General features: G+C 35.9%; 1 protein-coding gene across 1 annotated transcript; it reads right to left on the bottom strand.

The window, feature by feature from the left end:
- Positions 1-4,828: 4,828 nt before the first annotated feature.
- On the bottom strand, positions 4,829-13,740 carry LOC116202649 (mechanosensitive ion channel protein 10-like). The gene is made up of 7 exons (XM_031534244.1): positions 13,261-13,740; positions 11,333-11,819; positions 9,913-10,316; positions 7,904-8,027; positions 6,536-6,829; positions 5,810-6,012; positions 4,829-5,298 (listed from the first exon to the last, which is right to left on the bottom strand). The coding sequence occupies exons 1-7, from the start codon at positions 13,656-13,658 to the stop codon at positions 5,028-5,030; spliced, it is 2,181 nt and encodes a 726-aa protein (XP_031390104.1). The 5' UTR covers positions 13,659-13,740; the 3' UTR covers positions 4,829-5,027.
- Positions 13,741-21,550: the final 7,810 nt, after the last annotated feature.

The raw sequence follows: 21,550 nt of genomic DNA, 5'->3' as shown, positions 1-21,550 counted from the left end.
ATGAACCGGGATTGCTTAGTAATCGCGTTTCTACCATAAACAGACAAAAACAGAACAATTATGTGTGGTGATAATCGGCCATGACCACCCTAAATGGGCATGTAGCATTCGGCTTGGCATAGAAAGGACTTGACATGTATGATGTCTATTGTCAAGCCATGAGTGTAGGGGTTTCTTTTAAATTATTATGTTTTGTAATACCGACAGACTAACAAAAGATTATAGAAGTATGTTTTGCCTGAAACTTGAAACTTAGGGTTTTTTCCTACATGTTCTCATGTGTTTATTAATTCGAATGTGTGATTAACTAGATTTCGCGTTTTATGACAGATAAACACAATCTAAGCACAAACTTAGGAAAGTGGGAATGCGAAACACCATTGAGGTGCCAATGTCTTTGTTTATGTCCTATGGAGGACCAGACAACCTTTCACGAGCCCTCCCTGCTATCATCTCTAGTTCACATTCCTAAGCGTCTCAATCCATGCTAAGATGATAGAAACACTTCGGTCGAATAAAGAGGGCTATGCAGATAAAACTTGCGCCTGCACAGGCTGCTTGTTTTTACCCTGTGGCTCAGAGTGTTTCGATACTCTAGGATTGTAGGTAAATCATAAACCGATAATCTTGCCCTCAAGACGGATTTTTTTTTTTTTTGCATAAGTGAGATTGCGTGATGTGGGCTACCTCGGCATGTAGTCAGTATTGACCAATCCCCTAGATCCTCCATGGTCGGTGTAAACCTTGAGGGACCTGGAAGACTAGTCGGTATGCCCGAAAGTAGTCTAGGAAGAACTCCCATATTTCGACTTGAGCTGTCTTAAATCGGGCCTAGACTCGAGTCAGGACACGCGAGTCCTTCCTAGATATCCATGCTACATGGACCACGTGTCTTGGTATTTGTATAAATTATTAGTTTGAAAAAGGGCACGATTAATAATTCGTGATTTATCTACTTGATTACAAATTATTCACCGATTCATGCAATTTATGTAAAAGCTGAGTAAATTATTTAGCCGAGTGAAACGTCCCAATTGCTATGTGTGTGGAATCAATTAAATTAAGTGGATTGCCTAATGTTTTTGTTTTTGGGTTTCAAGTCGTCGAGCCGGCCATTGGTGGACCACTCGATAAGAGCTCTAATTCTCGATTGTCTCAAAATTAAATCCGATTTTTATACTGACTTTACTTGATTAATTCGGTTCGTGTGAGATTTTAATAAGAAACGACAAGGAACACATCCAAACACACATATCATGGGAATACAAAATCACATCATCATTTAATTTATCGGTTTTTAGCTCAAGTGGATCTTTTAAGCCGGTTTGACTCTTTTAATCGATTTTATTCCTTAAGGCCTAGTGCACATGGAGTCCAATTCGTGTGAGTTCATTCTTGTTCCAAACAACTAATTTTGAGTCCTTTTTTTAAAAAAAAAAAAGTCAAGATTCGTGTTCGGGTCTGTTTACATCTCACGGCTCGATTTTAAGGGTCCAAGTTTAAATATTATACCAGTTCGTGCTTATTGTTGTTCAAAATAACACGTCTCCATATTATCACGAATTAAAATCATCGGATCACCCAGTAAAAGAGAACCTAGGCATGCCACTAAGTCCGAGACTTGTACCTCTCCCAAGTCAATGTCGAGGAGCTCAAGGAAGCTTCGAAACCACTCGGGCCAAGGCTGGAGCGGATCACTTGAACTCACCATCGCACCACAGAAGGGTCCTAGAGCTGGAAATGGCCACAGGTGAACCCCCTAATGCCTAAAAACTTCGAATCCTACAAGGAAAAGGCAAAGATAGCAGCTGGAGCTTCCAGGAGGAACTTGGGATGGTGATGTAGCAGCAACACAGCTCCTGGACTCCGAAGAGAAGCTCGTTGACCACCAAAAGTGAGTTGAGGGAGGATTCAAGGGGCGGCAAGGCAGCTCACAACAACTCAAAGGTATGATGAAGGCTCCCAGTGACATGAAGAGCTGATGATGAGCTGAGGGAGGAGGACTGTCAGTGAACTGAGCTGAGGGGTTGCTTGTGTGTTGTCTTTTGGTGTGTGATGGCTGCAGTCAAGAGGAACAACGAGCCGAGAGGAGAATGTGAGGTGATGTTTTTGGATGGTTTTTTGCCGAGAAGAAGGAAGAGGTGGTCAAGAGGTTGCTGTGGTGAATGAGGTGTTAGTGACTCAGTGAACTGAGGTCAGGGGACGCTGGAGGATACCAGGGAAGAGGAAGAAATGAGCTGATCAAGCTACTGGTGGTGTTGTGCTCGAGAGCTCGGGCAATGCTCCTTATGGACATGTTGACGAGAGAGAAAAAGGCAGAGCAAAAGCTGAGATCATCCTGGGAGGACAGGGAGTTGGAGAGATATCCGTGAGCTATGAGGGAGTGAGCTGAGGAGGAATCGGGTGAGTTGAGCCGTGAGAAAATGCGAGAGTTGACGGAACATTGAGAGTTAGTGAGAATGAATCAATGAGCTGAGAATGAGTTGAGAGAGTTGAGGGAATGTTGAGAATGAGTGAGCTCAGATGAGAGTGAGCTGTGTGAGAGAACTGACGTGAGAGTCTGTGAGCCGAGGGTAAGAGTGTTGAGAGTGAGAGAGAGTCTGTCGAAAACACAGAAGAGGGGAGTGATGGTGATCAGGATCTGTCAGGGGTTGTCCTCAAAAGAATCCAGAGGAGAGACCAGAAGCTGAGCTTCCTGTAACGGGATCCTCGGAAAGTTGCAGGAGAGAGAAGGGAGAAGATGAACTGATGTGAGGTTTGAGGTGATGGGGTAACGGGCAGAAGCTGAGCCGTGATGGTGGTGATCTCATCCACCGAGCGGTGATGATGATGGTCTAATGAACTGAGCTGTGATTTGAAGGGTGTGCAGCCGCGTGAGGTTACTGAGTAGCTTGCATCGTGGGTGGTGGAGGAGAAGGGCTGCAGAGGTCGAACGCTCTGTCTGTCTTGTCCCTCTGCTTTCTGTTCTGATTGAGGGACAGTGAGAGAGAGAGCGACCGAGAGAGAGGGGGAGAGGGAAGTGTGTACGAAGCAGATGATGATGAAGATTACATGAGGATTGGTTGCAGGTCGGCGCCGAGATTCCTTGCGGCGGGCAGAGCTCCTTGCTTGAGCTGCAAGAAGGAACAAGAAGAAAGAAAAGAAAGGAACAGGGAACAGATAGAAGAAGAGGAGGAAGAAGAATAAGAAGAATGAAAAGGCGGCAGAACAGGGTCGGCAAGTTGGCCATTTGGTCGACCTCCACCCCAAAATTTTTTTTTTTCATTTTTTATTTTTTTATTTACTCGTACGCGCATATTTAGGTGAAATTCAACTTCTCGGGATCAATTGAAATTCACATGTGGTGCTATACTGATGGTAAAAGGAATTATACTTAGTGCTATACATATATACAGAACGCAAAATCGTCAGTAAACACCAAGTTGCCTCTTATGGTAATTTCTATTATTGCAAATTTGAAAATCATTAGTAAATGACATGTTTTTCTGATGAAAATTTCATCGGTATATAGGAACGCTCTATTAAACTCTAAAAAGTGGTACGCATGCCAAATAAAAGAGCATGCAGGCCCTTGTCAAGCAACTCGCGGAGGAAAGCAGCAGAAGGGCGGTCTCTGCTTCGGGGACTTGAAAATAAGCGTCGATCCGATCCATTCCTAAAGTTCCTGAGCAATTCATGTCGCCATTGATCTTGAGATAAAACACGAAACAGCGGATCAAATTACAGAGAGCTTAAGGCCAAGCTTGAAGGCATTCACTCACTCAGTAAGAGAAAGGAACATCTAGTGAGTTATTCCTCAATTCTCCCCAAGTCTCATCTGACTGTTGTTGATGAACTTTCAGTTGAAATTCTTGTCTCCTAATAATATCCATCTAACGTTTCTATTGATCAACAAAATCTTCTCAGCAGCAGCTATAACACCAGAATGAACTTTCTTATTTCTATATTTCCAAATGAAGTAAATATGAGCCTCCCAATCAAATTTATAAAAAGCTGCCTGAATAAACCTATCATTCAAGTATTTGATACCCTAATCTAAGTCAGTTGTCTAGTCTGCGGCGCTCCTCTGCAAGCCTTTCAATAGTAGAAGTTGCTTCCTAGTTTGTTTTGCCAAGGAACATTAAAAGAATAGATGGCCTCTAGTCTCCTCAGTTGCATCAAAAATTACACCGATGGAGCTACTTCCTTTGAATCCATTTTCTAGTCCTCTCTCGAGTGGGAAGCCCGTCCTGAATAGTAAGCCAAGCAATAAAACTATGCTTAGGAATACTTGGATGAAACCAAAAAAACCTGTGCCATCTTACTTTCTCCCTTTTATGCTTTAAAACATTCTAGGCACTTCCAATAGAAAACTTTTCATTGCTATCATCTAGCCAAACAATTATGTCATCTCTCCTAAATTCTGGATGAATAGTGGCCACTTCAACATGCATATCATTAACAGCTTGCTACAGTTTCCCCAACACCAATCATCATCATTGACAACAAGGTGTACTTTAGCATGAATCGGAATGCCTGTATAAAGAGGACCATTTAGAATCATAATAATTAAAGGGTTGTTCGGATGCCAATTGTCAAACCATAAGAGCGTATTGGATCCCTTCCCGATCCCATGCTTTATGAGTGGATGTTTTCTATGTCAAAGCTTTAAAAGCTCTCTCCATGCATATGAACAATAACTATGAATTGTGGGAGAATATACAAGAACATACAAGAGTACGACCGATAAATCAATTTTCATGATTTCATATTTAACTCCTCCATGGTGTAGTAAGATTTTGTTCAACATCTATAGTTGAAGCAATCACATATCCAAAGACCAATTGTACTTTTCGCAAAATCGACGTATATTGTGTATCCATGCAGAGCAAGTTATAGAGTATGCTAATAAAATGTAAAAGCAATAAATAAATGGACAACACCAACTCGATTGACTTAATGTCTCTCGTTACCCTCATAATAAAAAAACTCAAAAGAAGCATCCCAATTATGGAGCTCGTAATTAATAACCTACGATTTCTCATTCATCATGGATGCAATACTGGAACCCTCCCGATAGTGTTGACTTGCGTGAGATGGACTTCCTGAGGTAGGAGATGGTATTTGATGCCTAAGTTTTCAAATATCCTCTTGAGCTCCAGAATGAGATCTGACCTTCGAGTGGTTTTCTCCCCATAGTTCTGGTGGTTCATTGTGTGCTGAACGTAAAGAGCCATCTTCATCTTGTCTACATTCTCTATCTCTTTCACTATCACCGAATGCTTTGGGTTCCAATGCTTTGGCTTGCTCTCTATGTACCTGCATTCAAGAAAAATTCACATAATTAACATAACCTTGTTACATGATTTGGCAGATATGATAGACTAATCCACACATGGCTAAAAACTATCATAGATCATGCAAGTGCTCCACGTACTCTCCGATAGTATGTGCAATCTGCATGCATGTAATGACAAGCTATACTCTTGCTCTAGTAAACCAAGCTGAGTCGATATTTGTAATCTCTGCACATCCAGGTTGATTGCATACGACACCTCAATCATAATGTCCTTCTTTTCTCAAATTCGGAAGATCCCCATAATTGGCTCAAAAATGGGGGAGCTTGATTTCCTAAGAAAAAGCTTGAATATAAATCTATTTTCAAATTTACAGTTTCTGACTGACCAATATGATCATATCCACTTATATATCCAACAAAAATGATGATCAATTCCAAACTTACAATGCATGCATTTGATTTGTCCAGGTGGAAGAAGAAGGCCATGGACGTACATGCAATAAGCAAAGATCATTGAGGAGAAGAACTTACGTTTGTATGGCCTTCTTGAGAGTATTGATGTCATCGATCGAAGTTGAGACACTAATAGTGAAATCGATACTGTCGGCCATATCGGGGCTTCTCCTAAAATTGCTTATTGGCTTTGTGAGGAGAACTGAGTTCGGATAGTATATCTTCTCCATATCATATCTCAAAAACACTGTGGTGAGAATGTTCATCTCTTCAACAACCATCTGTTTGAAAACAAAGGAAAAAAATTCTCAATTTTATTTGAAGTACATGATTTTCTTGTTGATTGACTACATAAACGTATATGGTATACCAACATCTACATGTCCTATCATATCACCCCTCTATTTTCTTTTTCTTTTTCTTTTTTGCTTTTAAATCAGTTAGCCATTTTGACACTTTGTTTCGATATTTTAGCATTCTTAAATTTTTTTTTTGGTAGAAAGTAAATAACATTAATCAAACGAACTTAGTCCCCCACCATATCCGTGGTGTGATCTTGTACAAATCTAGGGGAAGAAATCCCCATTGTATTCTTGCAATTTTTCCTTGTTCCCAAAAGAAATGAAAATATCTTCAAGAACTTTATAATTGTTATCTTATTTAAGAAAAAATTGCAAGGACAACATCATTTTGGACTTTCCCATTAAGGATATAGATTTTAGACATGGTTTTAAATGAATTCATTTTCATTCAAAAGGTTTCATGATGAAACTCACGCTATAAATAAAAAGTTAAAGCTCTCACCTGAATGTCATCTATGACGCAACGGTCGCCAACATCAAAAGGGTGCATGACAAACACGAAAATGATCGACTCGAAGATGGTTTTGCATGTGTTTTGGAACATGAATCCCAAAATAAGAAGTTGAGATGTGACCACGAATACCACTTTTGTAGTAGCCAACCCCATTACCAAGACGGACACCACAAATATGACAATAATTGCAATCGCACTGGCCAGCTTATGTAGTTGCTGCACTGCAGTCTTCGTATCATTCAAGGAGTGTGCCAATGCCTTCCTCTCAAAATATGCATGTACCTGTTATGAATGTTTAATATGTCAACATTCATTATAAAACTTTAATATAAACAAAAGAGGTTGTATTGATCCATTGGAGTACTCTACTTAAAGCAACCAATTCAAGATCGTATTATTTTCTGATAAGAAATGTAATTAAAAAATTAAAATTTAGGTAAGCACGTACAAACATTGATACATATAATATGGAATCTGTGTTAACTGATAGAACTTTTCAAAAAATCTTAAATAAAAGTTAGATCCAGTTAAATTTCCTAATTTTTATCATTAACTGTGGTCTATCTCTGCAATAAATACTATAACTTCATAACATGCAGTTAAGATACTACCGATTGGAAGAACTTTTTTAACGCGGGACGATCCTCAGTGACTTATATATCTCATTAATGAAAACGGCCCATCTCAACATAATAGCCATATTATACCACATGCCAGCATTTTTTTTTTTTCTCTTTTCAATTTTACTACCATATTTCATTATTTTCTGAAAGTTTCTCTAAACTTTTATAATTTCATTCTTACTTCCAATTTCTTTCTCATTTTCTTTGCACCTTCCATGTTTGTTCTCAAAAGTATTTCTGATGATTGTTGTCCAATTTCCACTCATCCTATAAGTGATTGAACTCATGATTGATTGGACTTATATCCAACTCTAAAGATTTAGCTAACGGGTGACGGTACCTTCTCCTCTAGTATTCTCTAATAATTTCTAGACTTAGCAAACCATGATATTTGTGAGTGCTTTTTTTTCAAGATCATGTCCAGGTCAGATATTTGTCCAAAAAGATTAAGTAAAACTCTCTCCTCTGTTTTATGGGGTATTTGTGATATTAAAATATGAATATTTATGTTGAGAATAATTGAACCACTGGTAATAGAATATATATAGATATATATATATATATATCATATGTCATTCTTATTTATTTGGAAAAAAAAAGAGAGCGTTTATCAAGATAATAATCCCTTTTCTTTAAGTCTCATTAGCATATGATTGCATGCACATTCTTTTTAATATATAAATGGCAAAACTTGAAACATAATTATCTAGCAATAAGTAAAAAATAACCTCACCACCCAGTTTCTAAAGGAGGACTTGGTAATTCTTCCAGTCTCAAGAGCTCCCTCAAAAGTTGGAAATAGCGTGTGGACCTCTTCTCTCTTCAAAAAATTGAGCAGATCTTCCTCTTCTATATATCTATTAGAATATGAGATAAAGTGAAATTAAAAAAATAAAAGGGTTAGTATAGGTTCATGTCAACCATTAGGCAAGAATCCGTAACTTATCAAGTGGAAAGCATATATGTAATTTTCGATTTCTCCATCTGAAATTCCTTTGAGCCCCCATGAGCATTACATTGATGATCTAAACCATAGAATATATGCAAATACTATTAGTTAGTCCAGAAAAGTTGGGTCAACGATGTGACATATAGGTTCTATATATATGAGCTCCATTTTTCCAAAACATAAAGTCCTCACGTGCAAGTGACTTTAATTTGATAACTAACGTAACTGAAGATTTTTTTTTTTTGGGTAAATCGTAACTGAAGAATTTTGATTTTGCAAAAAATAAAGAGATTTCATTAATGACTAAGAGCGCTGATTGAAATTAGAGAAATCCAATGATGCAATTCTCTTTTTAACTCGGTTATACTGAATAACCATGAATTCTTTGGTGATCCTATTTTGCCACGAGATATGAGGAAGCACCAATAATCACTCAAATAATTGCTATAATCATATTTAATTGTGATAATTTAATTAATTCTTTCTCACTATGTCACTACAAGAGAACAAAAAAGAAGAGAAAGAGGGTTTAGCATAGTGGTGCACGCCTCATATTATAATTTAGAGTTTTCACATTCAATTCTTGATGTGGGACTTCCCGAACTCCTTAATTAGCTATTATGATTTCTATTTAATTGTACAAGTCTCATATGTCTCTCTTGTAACTAAGAAAAAATAGAATACCGGAAGTCGCATTGGCGAAAACCAAACCAAAATAAAATTTTGATTAAGGGTGATATGTGTTATTTGACACTCACGATATTTGCTTTTCTTCTTCTATTTTTCCTTAGCACAACATTTTCAAAATCATGATAATAAATATGCTGAAGTAGAATGTAATAACCTGCTGCTACCAAGTTTATTATTTGCACACATAGAGAAGCCCACTAAACAGTATATGCATTCAATCACGCATTGCATGGAAGAGTTTTATCCCTTAGTGAGTCAATCTATTTTGAATTTAAATTAGTCGGGCCCGTTCAAGTACCAGCTCGTGCACATCGAAAAAAGATAAATAAAATCCAGACTAAACCTGCTAAGTCCTATATTTTCAAAGATGGCTATATCCAGGTAGTTATTGTAGGATGGATGTGTTAAGATGGCTATTAGTAAACTTGTTAATGTAAAGATAGCCTGTCAAGGCAAAGTTATCAATGATTTGGCACAGCTCCGAAGAATATAAGGCAGCGGAACTTTCCTCCATCTGTAATATAGAAAAGGCTGTTCATTTCTCATGTGTTAGTACTTCTTACACCTAGTTATTTATTCCGTTACATCTCACACCCTTTATTTGAATTACTTTCTAGACATTGTTTCGTCTTTCAAAGTAGGTTGGTTCAAGCGATTCGGCTCTTGCTCCACTTAAATAAGATATTGGGTTCGAGTCATTGTGAATACAAAAAATTCATACTGTGAAAATTTTATTTCTTAGTGGGCCGACCCGGCTCGACTAGACTAGTCGGGGCCCAATTGGGCTTCTGGATACCAAGATTCATACATAAAAGAAAATGAATTCCAAAAAAAAAAAAAGGAAAAACCAATGGCTGATAAAGGAATTTGGTGCACTAACATTTTCGTCGATTTAGAATAAAGAGAATATTGAATTCAATTTAGCTGTGGCGTCATTCCCTCCCTATCTATTCCTTTCTAAACTCACGAGTGTAGTTTGTAACTAAAAAATACCCAGGGCAAAGAGAAAATGATTTTCCCTGGTCAATTGTCCATTCATGCGCGTTTTATTTGGATGAGAAGGAAGATATTCTTTCAAGCAGTGATTGAGAGAGAGGACATACTTGGCGCCTGGCTTGGCGACGTTCTTGAAGATTTGTTGAGCGCAGCTCCAGGCCTTCCACTCGCTGTTGATCTCCGACTCAGCCTTGCTGAAGTCGTCCACCGTCCTCGAGATGGTCGACAGCCCCGACTGCCTAATGTAGCTCACAAGCTGCCTCACGCTCCTGGCCGAGGCCCGCTGCTGCAGGCTCAGCTTCTTTAGCCTCTCCATATCTATTCTCCTCGACCCAAGCCTTGGTGGCAACGACCTTGTTTGCTGCAATAGGCGGCGGTGGACCTCCTTCGACTGCTCCCTTTCTGCCTTGTCCAGTGGAGGGCCCGAGAGGGTGTCGAGAATGTAGTGGTGGAACACGCTCTCCTTCATTCGGTCGAAGAATGTCGTCACGTGAAATGATGAAGCCAACACCTAATCAAAATAAAATTAAGTAAGATAAAATTATCTCACTGGGGGAAGAAAAGAATTACGATCAACTATCCAAAGTGCTTTATATTTTCAAATATTTTTTACAAATAAATCCTGTAATATTCAAAATGAGCGAAGTACAGTAGTACTCAATTTTAATCCGTTTAATGTGTAACTCTATTGAGAAAGGGAGTCTTAGCAGACGATACCGAATAGTTCCCCAATAAAAAGATTGAATTGTACCTCAATAGTTTATTTGTGCTGGAAAATTAACAGAATGAAAATAGATAATATATGTAATGAGTGGGCTTTTCCTTGTTGAAATGATCATTTCGTCAATTTTATTGAATAATAAAGGTTCCAGATTGATGCACTTAGTATATTTTAGATTTCAATCAAACGAGAAAAGAGACGGAATCATGTTGTGGCACGCATGATGGTCATTTTCACGCGCCCACAACTATTTTGTTGATTTAAATATCTATAGTGCAGATTATAACTTTTCAGTGTAAAATAATGAGCTAGATCTAGATCGATATATTAACCAGACATGATGACACATTAATTTAAGTCTAAATGCAACAACTTAGGGCAACTAAGAAATATTAGAAACCTACGTTCATCGGGAAAAAGTGAAGGTATGATACTTTAAAAAATACTTGAGCTTGCTTTAAGTAGAATATTTGATCTCAAATAATTCCTTACATTTCGCATAACTTATTCGATTATAAATACATTACTTCTTCAATGGTGTGGATTCGTGTCATTTTTCTTATTAATTGGTTGGTATATATGGAGGTAGCACATGTCTATGGGCCTGATACAAGAAAATAGGAAACCTAATAAAAGATCCGGGTCACTGCGAGAATCGAACCTGAAACATCTAACTTTAATCTAAGACATGTGTATCACTGCACTGCCCTCTTTCTCACACCCCTTTTAACTTTAATAATTGTATCATTCAACTATCAAATATAACGTCTTGTGGACTAACAAACTATATAAGGCGGATTACATACCTTGACAAGCACAATCTTAAGGAGCCATATTGTTGCCCCGATGAGCACCGCTACTAAAGTCCTAAAGAGCTTCTTCAACACTTTGTGGTGCTTGTGAACGTTAGGGGACATGATGACCCAAGCCACTAAGATCAAGGCCAACCATGCACAGTTTTGGAAGCTCTTGCGGAGCCCATACACGAAGTACAAGACCTTCTCCCTCAGCATGAAGTTCCTCTCTATGAGGAATACAATGAACCCGACAAGCCACTCCGACACGAGCCGTCCGCAGAACACCACCATCACCATGAGGCACCACTTCCACATCTTCAAACCCCAGAGAGTCTCTGTCCGGAGTCGATGTAGGGCTAGGGAGCAAATCAAGCAAGTCATAATTGTGAGGAAGAGAAACCATTCTAGTAATGCCGTTTTGTTCAGTTTCCTCCTCCTATGGTTTCCGTCTGCATATCCAATGCCCTCAAGCTTTTCATCATCTTCGTCATCGTACCTATTGAATTTTCATTAAGTATTGAGACACACATCTAAGTAGTGAAGTACATGGGTGAAGCTATCAGCAATCTCAACATCAAAGCCCTTTAGTGAAAAATAACGGGAAATATAGCAACACTTGCGGATGTTAATTCCACAAAATATGGTTGGATATCAATAATCTTCTACAAGTACATTTAAACCTGTAAAATCTTGTAAATTGTGAGGGGAAATAGAAAAAATTTTGATATTCTTGTAATTTTTTAATTAAATTCCAGTTTAGTAATTTAATTTGTTAAATTAAATATTTTATTTATTTATTAATGAATAAATTGAAAAAAAAATTTAAAAAAACTTTGTCCGTATACGTATTTTATTTCAGACAATTTAAAATTAAAATAAATGAATTATTTAATTCATAAAAAGGGAAAAGTAAGAATCTATCCAATTATTTCTGTTTGTTCTTTACTTACCATTACCATTCTCATCAAAACGAGATGAAAGCAAAAACTGATGATTAGATCGGTTTCTTTGCCTCCTAAGTTCTTTTTTCTCTTCTATTCTTTTTGAGTTTTCATAAAAGCTTTTCCGTCCTATCTTGGTTAATTCATTGAAATTGTAATCACTACTCTTTAATCGTATTATTTTCTGATCTAAGAGAAACTTCATTTAATTTCAAAAATTGTTTTCCACCAATAACTTGGTTGTTATTTTCAATCGATTTTATGTTTATTTTGTTAGGATTTAGTTGTAGTAAAACTGAAGATTTTGAGGAGTAATAATAACTTTTTAAATTACAACAAACCATCCTACTATAATTCTTGAATATTATAACATAAAACGTCAGTTGGAAATTAACAAGATAAAAACATAGTGTTATTATGAAACCGTGTAAAGTAGAGACAGCATTTTAAATGAGGATGTAGTGCAATGGGGCACGCATTCGCCTTCTAATTAAGAGGTTTCAGGTTCGATACTTATTAAAATATCGTATCCCTTTGTTAACTATTAGGATTTATATTGCATTATATTAAATCTCATGAACCTCTCTTATATTTAAGGAAAAAAAAATAGAGGCAGGATTCCTGTGACATCTTAAAAACTTTATGCAAATTCCACCCAAAAAAATAACTATAGAGAAAGGTAGAGACTATTTTTTATTTATATATATATAGAGAGATAGAAAGGGAGAGACTAAGGATTACTAAATCGATGCCTAAGCTACATCTCATTCCATTATCAGTCCTTATGTTGAGGAGTCTGCCTAAATTGTAAACATAGGTAATAAATAAGAGGATACTAGAGGTTCAATGTAGAGTCCTCCATGAACACTAGTGGTGATAAAAAAATGCCTTATTCTTTGAAAGATCTGTCTCTCATGTCTGGTACCATATGGTTTCTGAACATATCAACTATGTAAATGAAATAAAGGAAATAATCTATGCATATCGTGTCCTTACCAACCATCGTTGTCTTCAGATGATGAAGAGGACTCATCAGGCGAGGGTTTCGGTTCTCTTTCCTGAGAGTATTCAGGAGCGGACTTGGGAGAGTTGATTTTAACAACCTCACCGAAGCGGGACGTTGGCTTTGAGAAGTTGAGGCGGGGGACAATTTTGGCTCTTGATGGAGTAGGAGGTATTGGATCGATGTTGTTGCTGCTGTTGTTGTTGATAGGGTCTGATTGATTGAGAGGAGAAGGGTGGAGTTTACGGTTTTGCTGGTCCATGATAACTATCACATGGTCGGCAGTGTTGTTCTTGTCTTTCTTCTGGCACTCATGATCATGATCATCCGGTCTATTTTGGACAAACTCCATGAGAGACGTTGCCGTGTTTTGGCAAACTCCAATGGACATTTAATGCTTTGCTCCAAATGTGATATGAGAGAGAGAGAGAGAGATTAGAGTTTCACTGGATTATTAGCAGGGCAGTCTGCCATTGCCTTTTGGAGGTATATATACTGGGAAAAAGGGAGAGCTTTTCTTGCGGTGAAAAAAAAAAGGGAGGGGGGGGGGGGGGGGGGGGAGACCTTCGGAGTTTGGTTAGTTTTCCTGATGAAATATTCGGGATGACTGTTGAAATGATGGCAATATTGATTCTTCTTTTTGTTTTTTTTTTCCGTCCAAGTAAAGGACAGGGAATGGAAAACAAAAGGTGGCGGAGTTCCAATTTCTGAGAAGTGAATTTTGAACTTCGAAATTACAAATCAAGAATGATTATCATTATAATACACCCCTTTCTTTAAAAATATCATTCTTCTTTTTTTCATTACAAGAAGATCCGTATATCTAATATAATAAAATATAATTACTAATAGTTAATAATAATATCGTTCTTATCAGACCAGATTCAAAACGAGCACTACTTACCATAAAATCCTCATGATTAGTGCATGTATGTGTGTGTGTATATATATATATATATATATATAATGTTTCCACCAGGAAAATAGAAAGGATGCAACAGTCGGAGGTTGGTGAGGTGGCCCTCTATTTTGATTATTAATGAACAGATTCCAGTTTGCAGTGGGGGTCCCCACCCAACTTCCCCTCTGCTGGTTGGCTGCTCCCCTTGCCACCTCAATTTCACAATTTTATATTGAGAACTAAAAACCTCGAAACACTTAATCATAGACTTATTAAAGACCTGATTAAAGCTCAATAAAATTGAGCTCATCTCTTCCTAAAAAAAATCTAACATAAAAAACAAAAAATCAATCACCTCACATTTGTATATTATTGATATTAATTACTAAAGCTGCCCACTCATCAGCTAATTCGCTTTACGCAAAAACAAGACAAAAAGGGACCCTTTCAAGTTTGGTATTCTACTGTATATAGAGAGAAAGGATTTTTTTTTTGAAAATTACACTTTTAATCCTCCACATTTATTAACCTTTCAATTTCTCTTTTATTTATTTATTTTGTGACCACTTTGTCATTTACAATATGATAATCATTTGAGTGGGTCATTTTGTCAACCAAATTGTCCACAACAATAATATTCATGTGACAGATGATCATCATAATCTTGTGCAACGCATAAATTTACAGTTATGTGGTAATTCCAACCCGCATTTTTTTTAATTTAAAATGTACTAAAAATAATTTTGAAAATAAAAATAAAATATATATAATTATGAAAATAAAAAATAAAAAGATAATTTTTTATAATAGTAAAAAATATTGCAATAGAAAATCATTTTGAAAATAAAATGATTTAAAATTCTAAAACTATTTTAAAATAATATAAAATATTGCAATATATTTCATTTTCAAAATTATTTTTATTCAGAATTGTATGTGTGACAGAATTTTTTAAAGTTTTTTATTTTGAAAAAATTAATTTTTCTGCCACATGAATAGTATTGGACAGTTTGATTGACTAAAGGACCGAATCAAATAATTATCATAATGTAAAAGCCGAAATTGAACAAAAATAAAACCGAAAAGGACGACATGTATTGAACGTCAGATCAAACGTAGAGGACCAAAAGTGTGCCTTCCTTTTTTCTTTTTTCTTTTTTTTTTCTATTTTCCAAACTTTTTGGATGAGCTAAACTCAACCAGAGCCAAATTATGCATAAAACAGCAAAAATTAAGAAGCAGAAAAATGGTTGTATAGCCCCAACAAAGGTGGGTGACCTTCCCTGCCATGGACAGGGTCGCCGTTGGGCGTTGACCACCATTAAGTCATTCATGGACTCAACCTAGGACATGATGAACATATGATCCCTGCAAACCTCATGAACCATTGGTATGCTTGGAGGAAAAGACCGACATCATAGCCGCACTGACCTTCTAGCATGACGTTGAACTAAATTGGTTAATTACTTTGCTTTAATAACTTGGGGTGCGAGATGCGGGATCCATGACTTCCCACTCTCATAGGTTGCTATCTTGTACGGCCTTATTGATGTGACGTACAACACAAAATATGCTGAGAGGATGGGCAGCCTCGACGCATTCCTTGTCCCACAGGGAATTCATCATTGATATCTTCAGTAAAGAGAATCCGCATTGAAGTCATGCTTAACTAGCTACTACACCAGCACGTTGTGCGGATTTATTATTTGTCGAGAAAAAAGTATATTTTATTATTTCACTGGATCATTAAAAAGTATATTCCATTATTTTATTATTATTATTATTATTATTATTCCCTAAAGTTATTATTTGGCAATATCACTTTTTAAATTTTGTTGTTGTAGTTGTTATGAAAATATTTAATTTATAATAATAATAATAATAATAATAATAATAATAATAATATTATTATTATTATTATTATTATTATCTTTATCTCCACCTATGGTTGTTCTTATCACTTTTGTCACAGGAATTATTCCATTTGATTTATTGTTAATTGTCCCTAGCAATGATCTCATTTGGTGTAGGGGTGATCGGTTCCGGGTACCTTGTATTTTTCATAATACCCGAACCCTACCATGTAAGGGACAAGTTCCAAGATTTTGAAACCGGATCCTACCCTGTTGAATCATGGAACCGGAACCTACCCGGAACCTGTATTATACCACAGGTTCCGGGTACCCTGTTAGAACCTGTAAATTTTTTCCTCTTGCTAAATAAAATTGAAAATATCACATACATAATCAGTAATCATGCCAAATAAATTATCAACAAAAATTAGATTAATCCACAACAATGAAATAATAATATGTCTCATCAATCCATCGACAAAATTGAACATCCATAATACGATCTCACACAACAAAGTGCCTATGTTCTGATTCATTATATGAGATAGTAACTTTACTCTTTCCTCTTTTTTTTTAATAAATAACCGGTTCCGGGTACCCTGTAGGCAGGAATCGAAACCGGAATCGATTTTCACAGGTTCCTAATTTTAATACCAAGAACCTACCCTATTTTCAATACGAGCTACCCAGACTCTACCCGTTAGGATAGGTTCCAACCAGTTCCAGGTATACCCGGTACCCGTGCACACCCCTAATTTGGTGAATTGGTGAATAGTTATTACTACTATTATTGTTTTTGTCCTAGCAATTATTTCATTTGGTTTATTATTCTTGGCGATTATCCCATTTGATGAATAATTATTATTGTTATTATTGTTCTTGTCGCAGCAATTATCCCATTTGGTTTATTATGAATTTTGTCCCTAACAATTATCCTATTTAGTTAATTTTAAATTTAGTGAAATTTGTCTTTATTGTTATTATTATTATTATTATTATTATTATTATTATCCCATTAATATTATTACTATTGCTTTATTATAAATTTTGTCCCTACACTTATCCCAATTGGTGAAATGGTAAACTGAGTGAATTTAGTGAAAGCTATCATTATTATTTTTTGCCCCAATTATTATTATTATTCCATTAATATTATTACTACTTTTGTCCCAAACAACAACTACAACAACAAAAGTAGTAATAATAATAAAAATAACAATGACAATAATAATAATAATAAATGAAATAATATTGTTTTGGAAGTAACAAAAAAGATGATGATGATAATAATAATTTTAAAAGAAATAATATTTTTTATGGTGGGAGTTATGAAACTTTTGGGCATACAAAAAGTCGGTGCCTAAGAAGTTTCCATTTCGAGTTTTCGGATAAATGGCATGCAACCACAACCTCCTTCGCAATTATATATTATATCACTACAATAAAGTAATTTATTAGCAACTTAATCAATTTTACTTGCTAAAAAGTCACTTTTACTAACTAAAATATTTTCCCATCATATATATATATTTAGCCGTCATGCCCTTTAGCTATGGAGTTGTGGTAACTAACGTGCAATTAAGTATTTTTAGTTGTTATAGGCCATAGCAACTATATTTTACCTGTTAGTAATGTGAAAATTGTAGTTGTTAAAGAATTCATTTTAGCAATTAATGAACTCTTTAGCAAATACAATTTCGTTTGTTAAAGAGCAAAATATAGTTGCTAACATTTATACCGACTAAAACAATTTGGTTGCATTTCAATTGTTATAGCCTAGCAGTTAAAAGAATTAACAACTAAATATATGTATGGTTGAAATATATTTTAGTTGTTAAAGGCGACTTTTTAGGAACAAAAATTGATCGTTTAGTTGCTAATAAACTAATTTGTTATAGTGTATATAGATACATAGATTATGCAATGTACAGTGGCACCCCTCAGGTTTAAAAATATGCCCGCCATAGTTATGATCTCGTCCACAAATTCCCTAGTAGGCCAATCTTACGCCTTCTCAAGTTCATCTTTAATTGAGATAAAACGTTTCGCTCTCCTCAATCTTTCTATAGTTTGCATAAGCTCCTGAGCAATGATAACGTCATCCTGGAGCTTGTTAGGAAGAAAACTTGCGTGATTCGGGAAAAACAAATTGGCTGAGCCTATTGGCAATAAGCTTCATTATCAATTATAACAAACGTACATATTGCAAAAACTGAGTTGCCTGAAATTATGTAGGCACATTACAATTGATAGATTGATAGTTGGCATTCAACTGAACCCAAATAGTGCTTTAGAACCCATGAGCCTTATACTCTGCCTTGCACGGGCACATATATCTGACCCCTATAGTTTAATATATATATATATATATAGGACAGTTTGATTGGCAGCCTGTTAATTATGCGGTTTCCTCAACGTATCGTGCCCCCATAGCTCTCACGTTCGCTCTTACTCTTGCAATCAAAATAGTTGTATCGTTCCCCCACAGCTCTTACTCTTGCAATCCAAATAGTTATTAAGCAGCGGCGGACGGTGCGTGCGGGCACCACATATAATTTCCTTGCTTTACAGGTGTCTAGATTTGTCTTTGACCTGGAATATAATTAATTAAAATGTACATTCGAAGCATGCAAAATGTGGAATAATGAACACCATCATTCACCTTTGCGGTGGATAGAGAGAACATGATCGTTTATTATGATGAATTTGGGGTTTGATTTATGAGGAATTTGAGCATGAAGCTGCCTCCGAGATTTAGGAAACGAACTAAACATGTTGTTTTTGAACGGTTATTTTATTAAAATCCATAAGCTTATCCACCTGACTCACCATGTCCTTGTGAGGTAAAATTTTATAATATTTTCTTTGAATTTGTCCGTCAAAATGTCATGACTTATGAAATTCCAAAAATCCTAACCAAAGAAAGCTGCAAAGTCACTAACTCAATGGAGTCAAAAAAATTAAGCAAAAGAAACGCGGAAGTCCGAAATTATCTATAGTGGTTATTACAGTCTTTTTTAATATACCAAATATTTCTAGCCTACGCGTACATTCCGCCCTTTTCTGTCTGATATAAATAACTAGCGGTAATAAGCTTTGTGTCATAGAAAGAATTTGATTTCATATATGAAAACAAACAATCAATATAATTCATTTTCGTATTGGAAAGTGCTTAATGAATGTTCCTCGCCAACTTTGCAAGGTTGATGAAGCATAGTGGACGTTGAATCTAATGGAGCTACTGCTGGTTTGGCAGGTAATCCCTCGTGGAAGTACGGTACTAGAATCCATACGCGCAGATGTAGTGACAGGTTCGATAAATTCATCAGCAAGGTAGTGGCTAGTCCACTTTCATTACTAGAGTCACTTTGTAAAACTCTACATTCATTCGTGGGGCGGTGACCGCGTTAACTTTATTTAATTAGAATATATATATATATATATATATATAGATCGACATAATATATATATATATATATGTATATATATATATTTTCTGTTACAAAGGAGTTCAAGTGCATAATAAAATGAAATAAGAAACCTAATAAATAATAAAAAGACACAAGTAATATCACAATAAATATCAAATCTGTAACATTTTGATTATCAAGCGAATCACCGCACTATATCTCTTTGATGATATATATTAATAGGCCAAATGAACACAAAAGTCCTAAAACTATGGGAAATGTTAAACTTAAGTGATAAATGTATTAGTTTGGTTCAAGTTGTCATAAACATTTAATCCATTAGACATTTTTGGTCCGAAACCATAACTAAAAGTTAATGCCGTTAAATCAGCCAACGTGACACCTCTTGATTGGTTGAATAATATTTTTATTTATTAAAATTTCTGAAAAAATCTGAAAAAAAATAAAATATACGACAAAAAAGAAAGAGGGGAGGGAGTCCCTCCCCATCTCCGGCCACTTTTCACCCCAATGAGGTCATTGAAGGCGTCAATGACCTCCGGCGACCTCGCCGAGGGGAGGAGGCCGAGAGGGGAGCCCAACAAGTGGGATTCTTCTGCCCCCTTCTCTCTGCGATTGAAAGGGGGAAGGTGACCAGCGGGAAGTCCCCACCAGCGGAACTCCCTCCCCTGTCTCTTTTATAAAAAAAAATTGTTTTTTGTCCTCTTTTTCTTTTTTAAATTTTTAAAAATTTTAATAAATAAAAATATTATTTGACAAATCAGGAAGCGTAACGTGAATCGATTTAATATCGTTAACTTTCACTTACGGTTTCGGACCAAAAATGTTTAACGAATTAAGCGGACTAATTGAGCCAAATTTGATACATTTAGGACTTATGTTTAATTTTTTGCATAGTTTTAAGACTTCCGCGTTTATTTAGCCTATACTAATGTAGTTTACCTAGCTAGAAAGATTTATCGGAAGGAACTAGTATAGTTAGTCTTTCGGTGTGCATCAATAACTCTCCCCACATTGTAAAAGGTAATTATGATCCGAGAGCTTCATCATAGACCATGCCAAAACCTTACCAATGCACACGGAGTTTCTAATACCAATTCGTCAGGTGAATCTAACATCATACTACACCAATAAAAATGCTTTCAATTAAGTTATAACAGATATGTTTTGTATCGATGCTAGCTATATACTAATAAAACATTTAGCTAGCCATAAAATACACTGTGCTAATACCATCGTGCATGTATGAGTGCTAGAAATATACAAATATATAGTGGTTATGTTTCTTTAATAAGGATTATAAATTCACCCACTAAATAAAGCCCTGACTTTTTCACATGGAATGGGCAATGCGATGCCTGACATCATCATCTCAATCCCACATAAGACTCTAGTGGTTGGGAATGGGTCAAATTCAGCACTGAGATACGTTTTCTAATCTGACTACACAGACAAAACCTGCCAAAGGAGTGATAGTCATTATCTTAATTATTTACCTAAACCAACTATTTTTTTTGCACTCAATTAATATTACCTTCCCAAAGATTTAGTACGCGGCAAAGAACAATTATTATATGAAAGAGACCCATTGGCATGTGTCAGCGGTTGACGGCTGGTCCCGCCTAAGCACAATGATAGCATTTCCAAATGTTATATACTTTGCAGTGGCTCAACAAATTGTGTTGTAAATAAGACGTATATTAATATAAAATTGACACGTTAAATAAATATTAAATTATAAATAGTAATAGAGAGGCACGTACAATGTATAGTATTTTCAAACTTCCTTGAGAAGAGATTTACTACGATTCTGGAATTATCTAGGCTAGTTACTTATGGGGTATTTGGTTTCAGAGTTAAAATAACGTTGATTTTGATTGTAGAAAAGGACAAATGTTGTGTAGTGTGTTGAGTTAAAGTTAAAATTTTTAACTTGAAAAATGTGTAATTTTGTTGTGCAGTGGGTTGAGTTAAAGTTAAAGTTAAAATTTTTGTGATTTTAACCTTGAAAACAAACGTGAAAATTTTTGTGATTCCTAGTTGATAGCAGATTTTGTGGGATGCTTCTTCTGGTGCTTGGCCTATATGTACACGTTCT

This window comes from Punica granatum, chromosome 4 (genome assembly GCF_007655135.1).
Source record: "Punica granatum isolate Tunisia-2019 chromosome 4, ASM765513v2, whole genome shotgun sequence".
In the NCBI taxonomy this organism is placed as follows: Eukaryota; Viridiplantae; Streptophyta; class Magnoliopsida; order Myrtales; family Lythraceae; genus Punica; species Punica granatum.
The sequence above is the reverse complement of the archived record's forward strand: the minus strand, read 5'-3'. Positions and strand labels throughout refer to the sequence as shown.

What these genes read in the sequence shown, in the direction of transcription:
- LOC116202649 (XM_031534244.1), bottom strand. Translation starts at nt 13,658, where the DNA reads ATGTCCATTGGAGTTTGCCAAAACACGGCAACGTCTCTCATGGAGTTT. An exon ending in GCGTCATAGATGACATTCAG is followed by an intron (nt 6,013 to 6,535) that starts GTGAGAGCTTTA and finishes GTTTTCAAACAG; the next exon opens with ATGGTTGTTGAAGAGATGAA. An exon ending in CTCAAGAAGGCCATACAAAC is followed by an intron (nt 5,299 to 5,809) that starts GTAAGTTCTTCT and finishes TCTTGAATGCAG; the next exon opens with GTACATAGAGAGCAAGCCAA.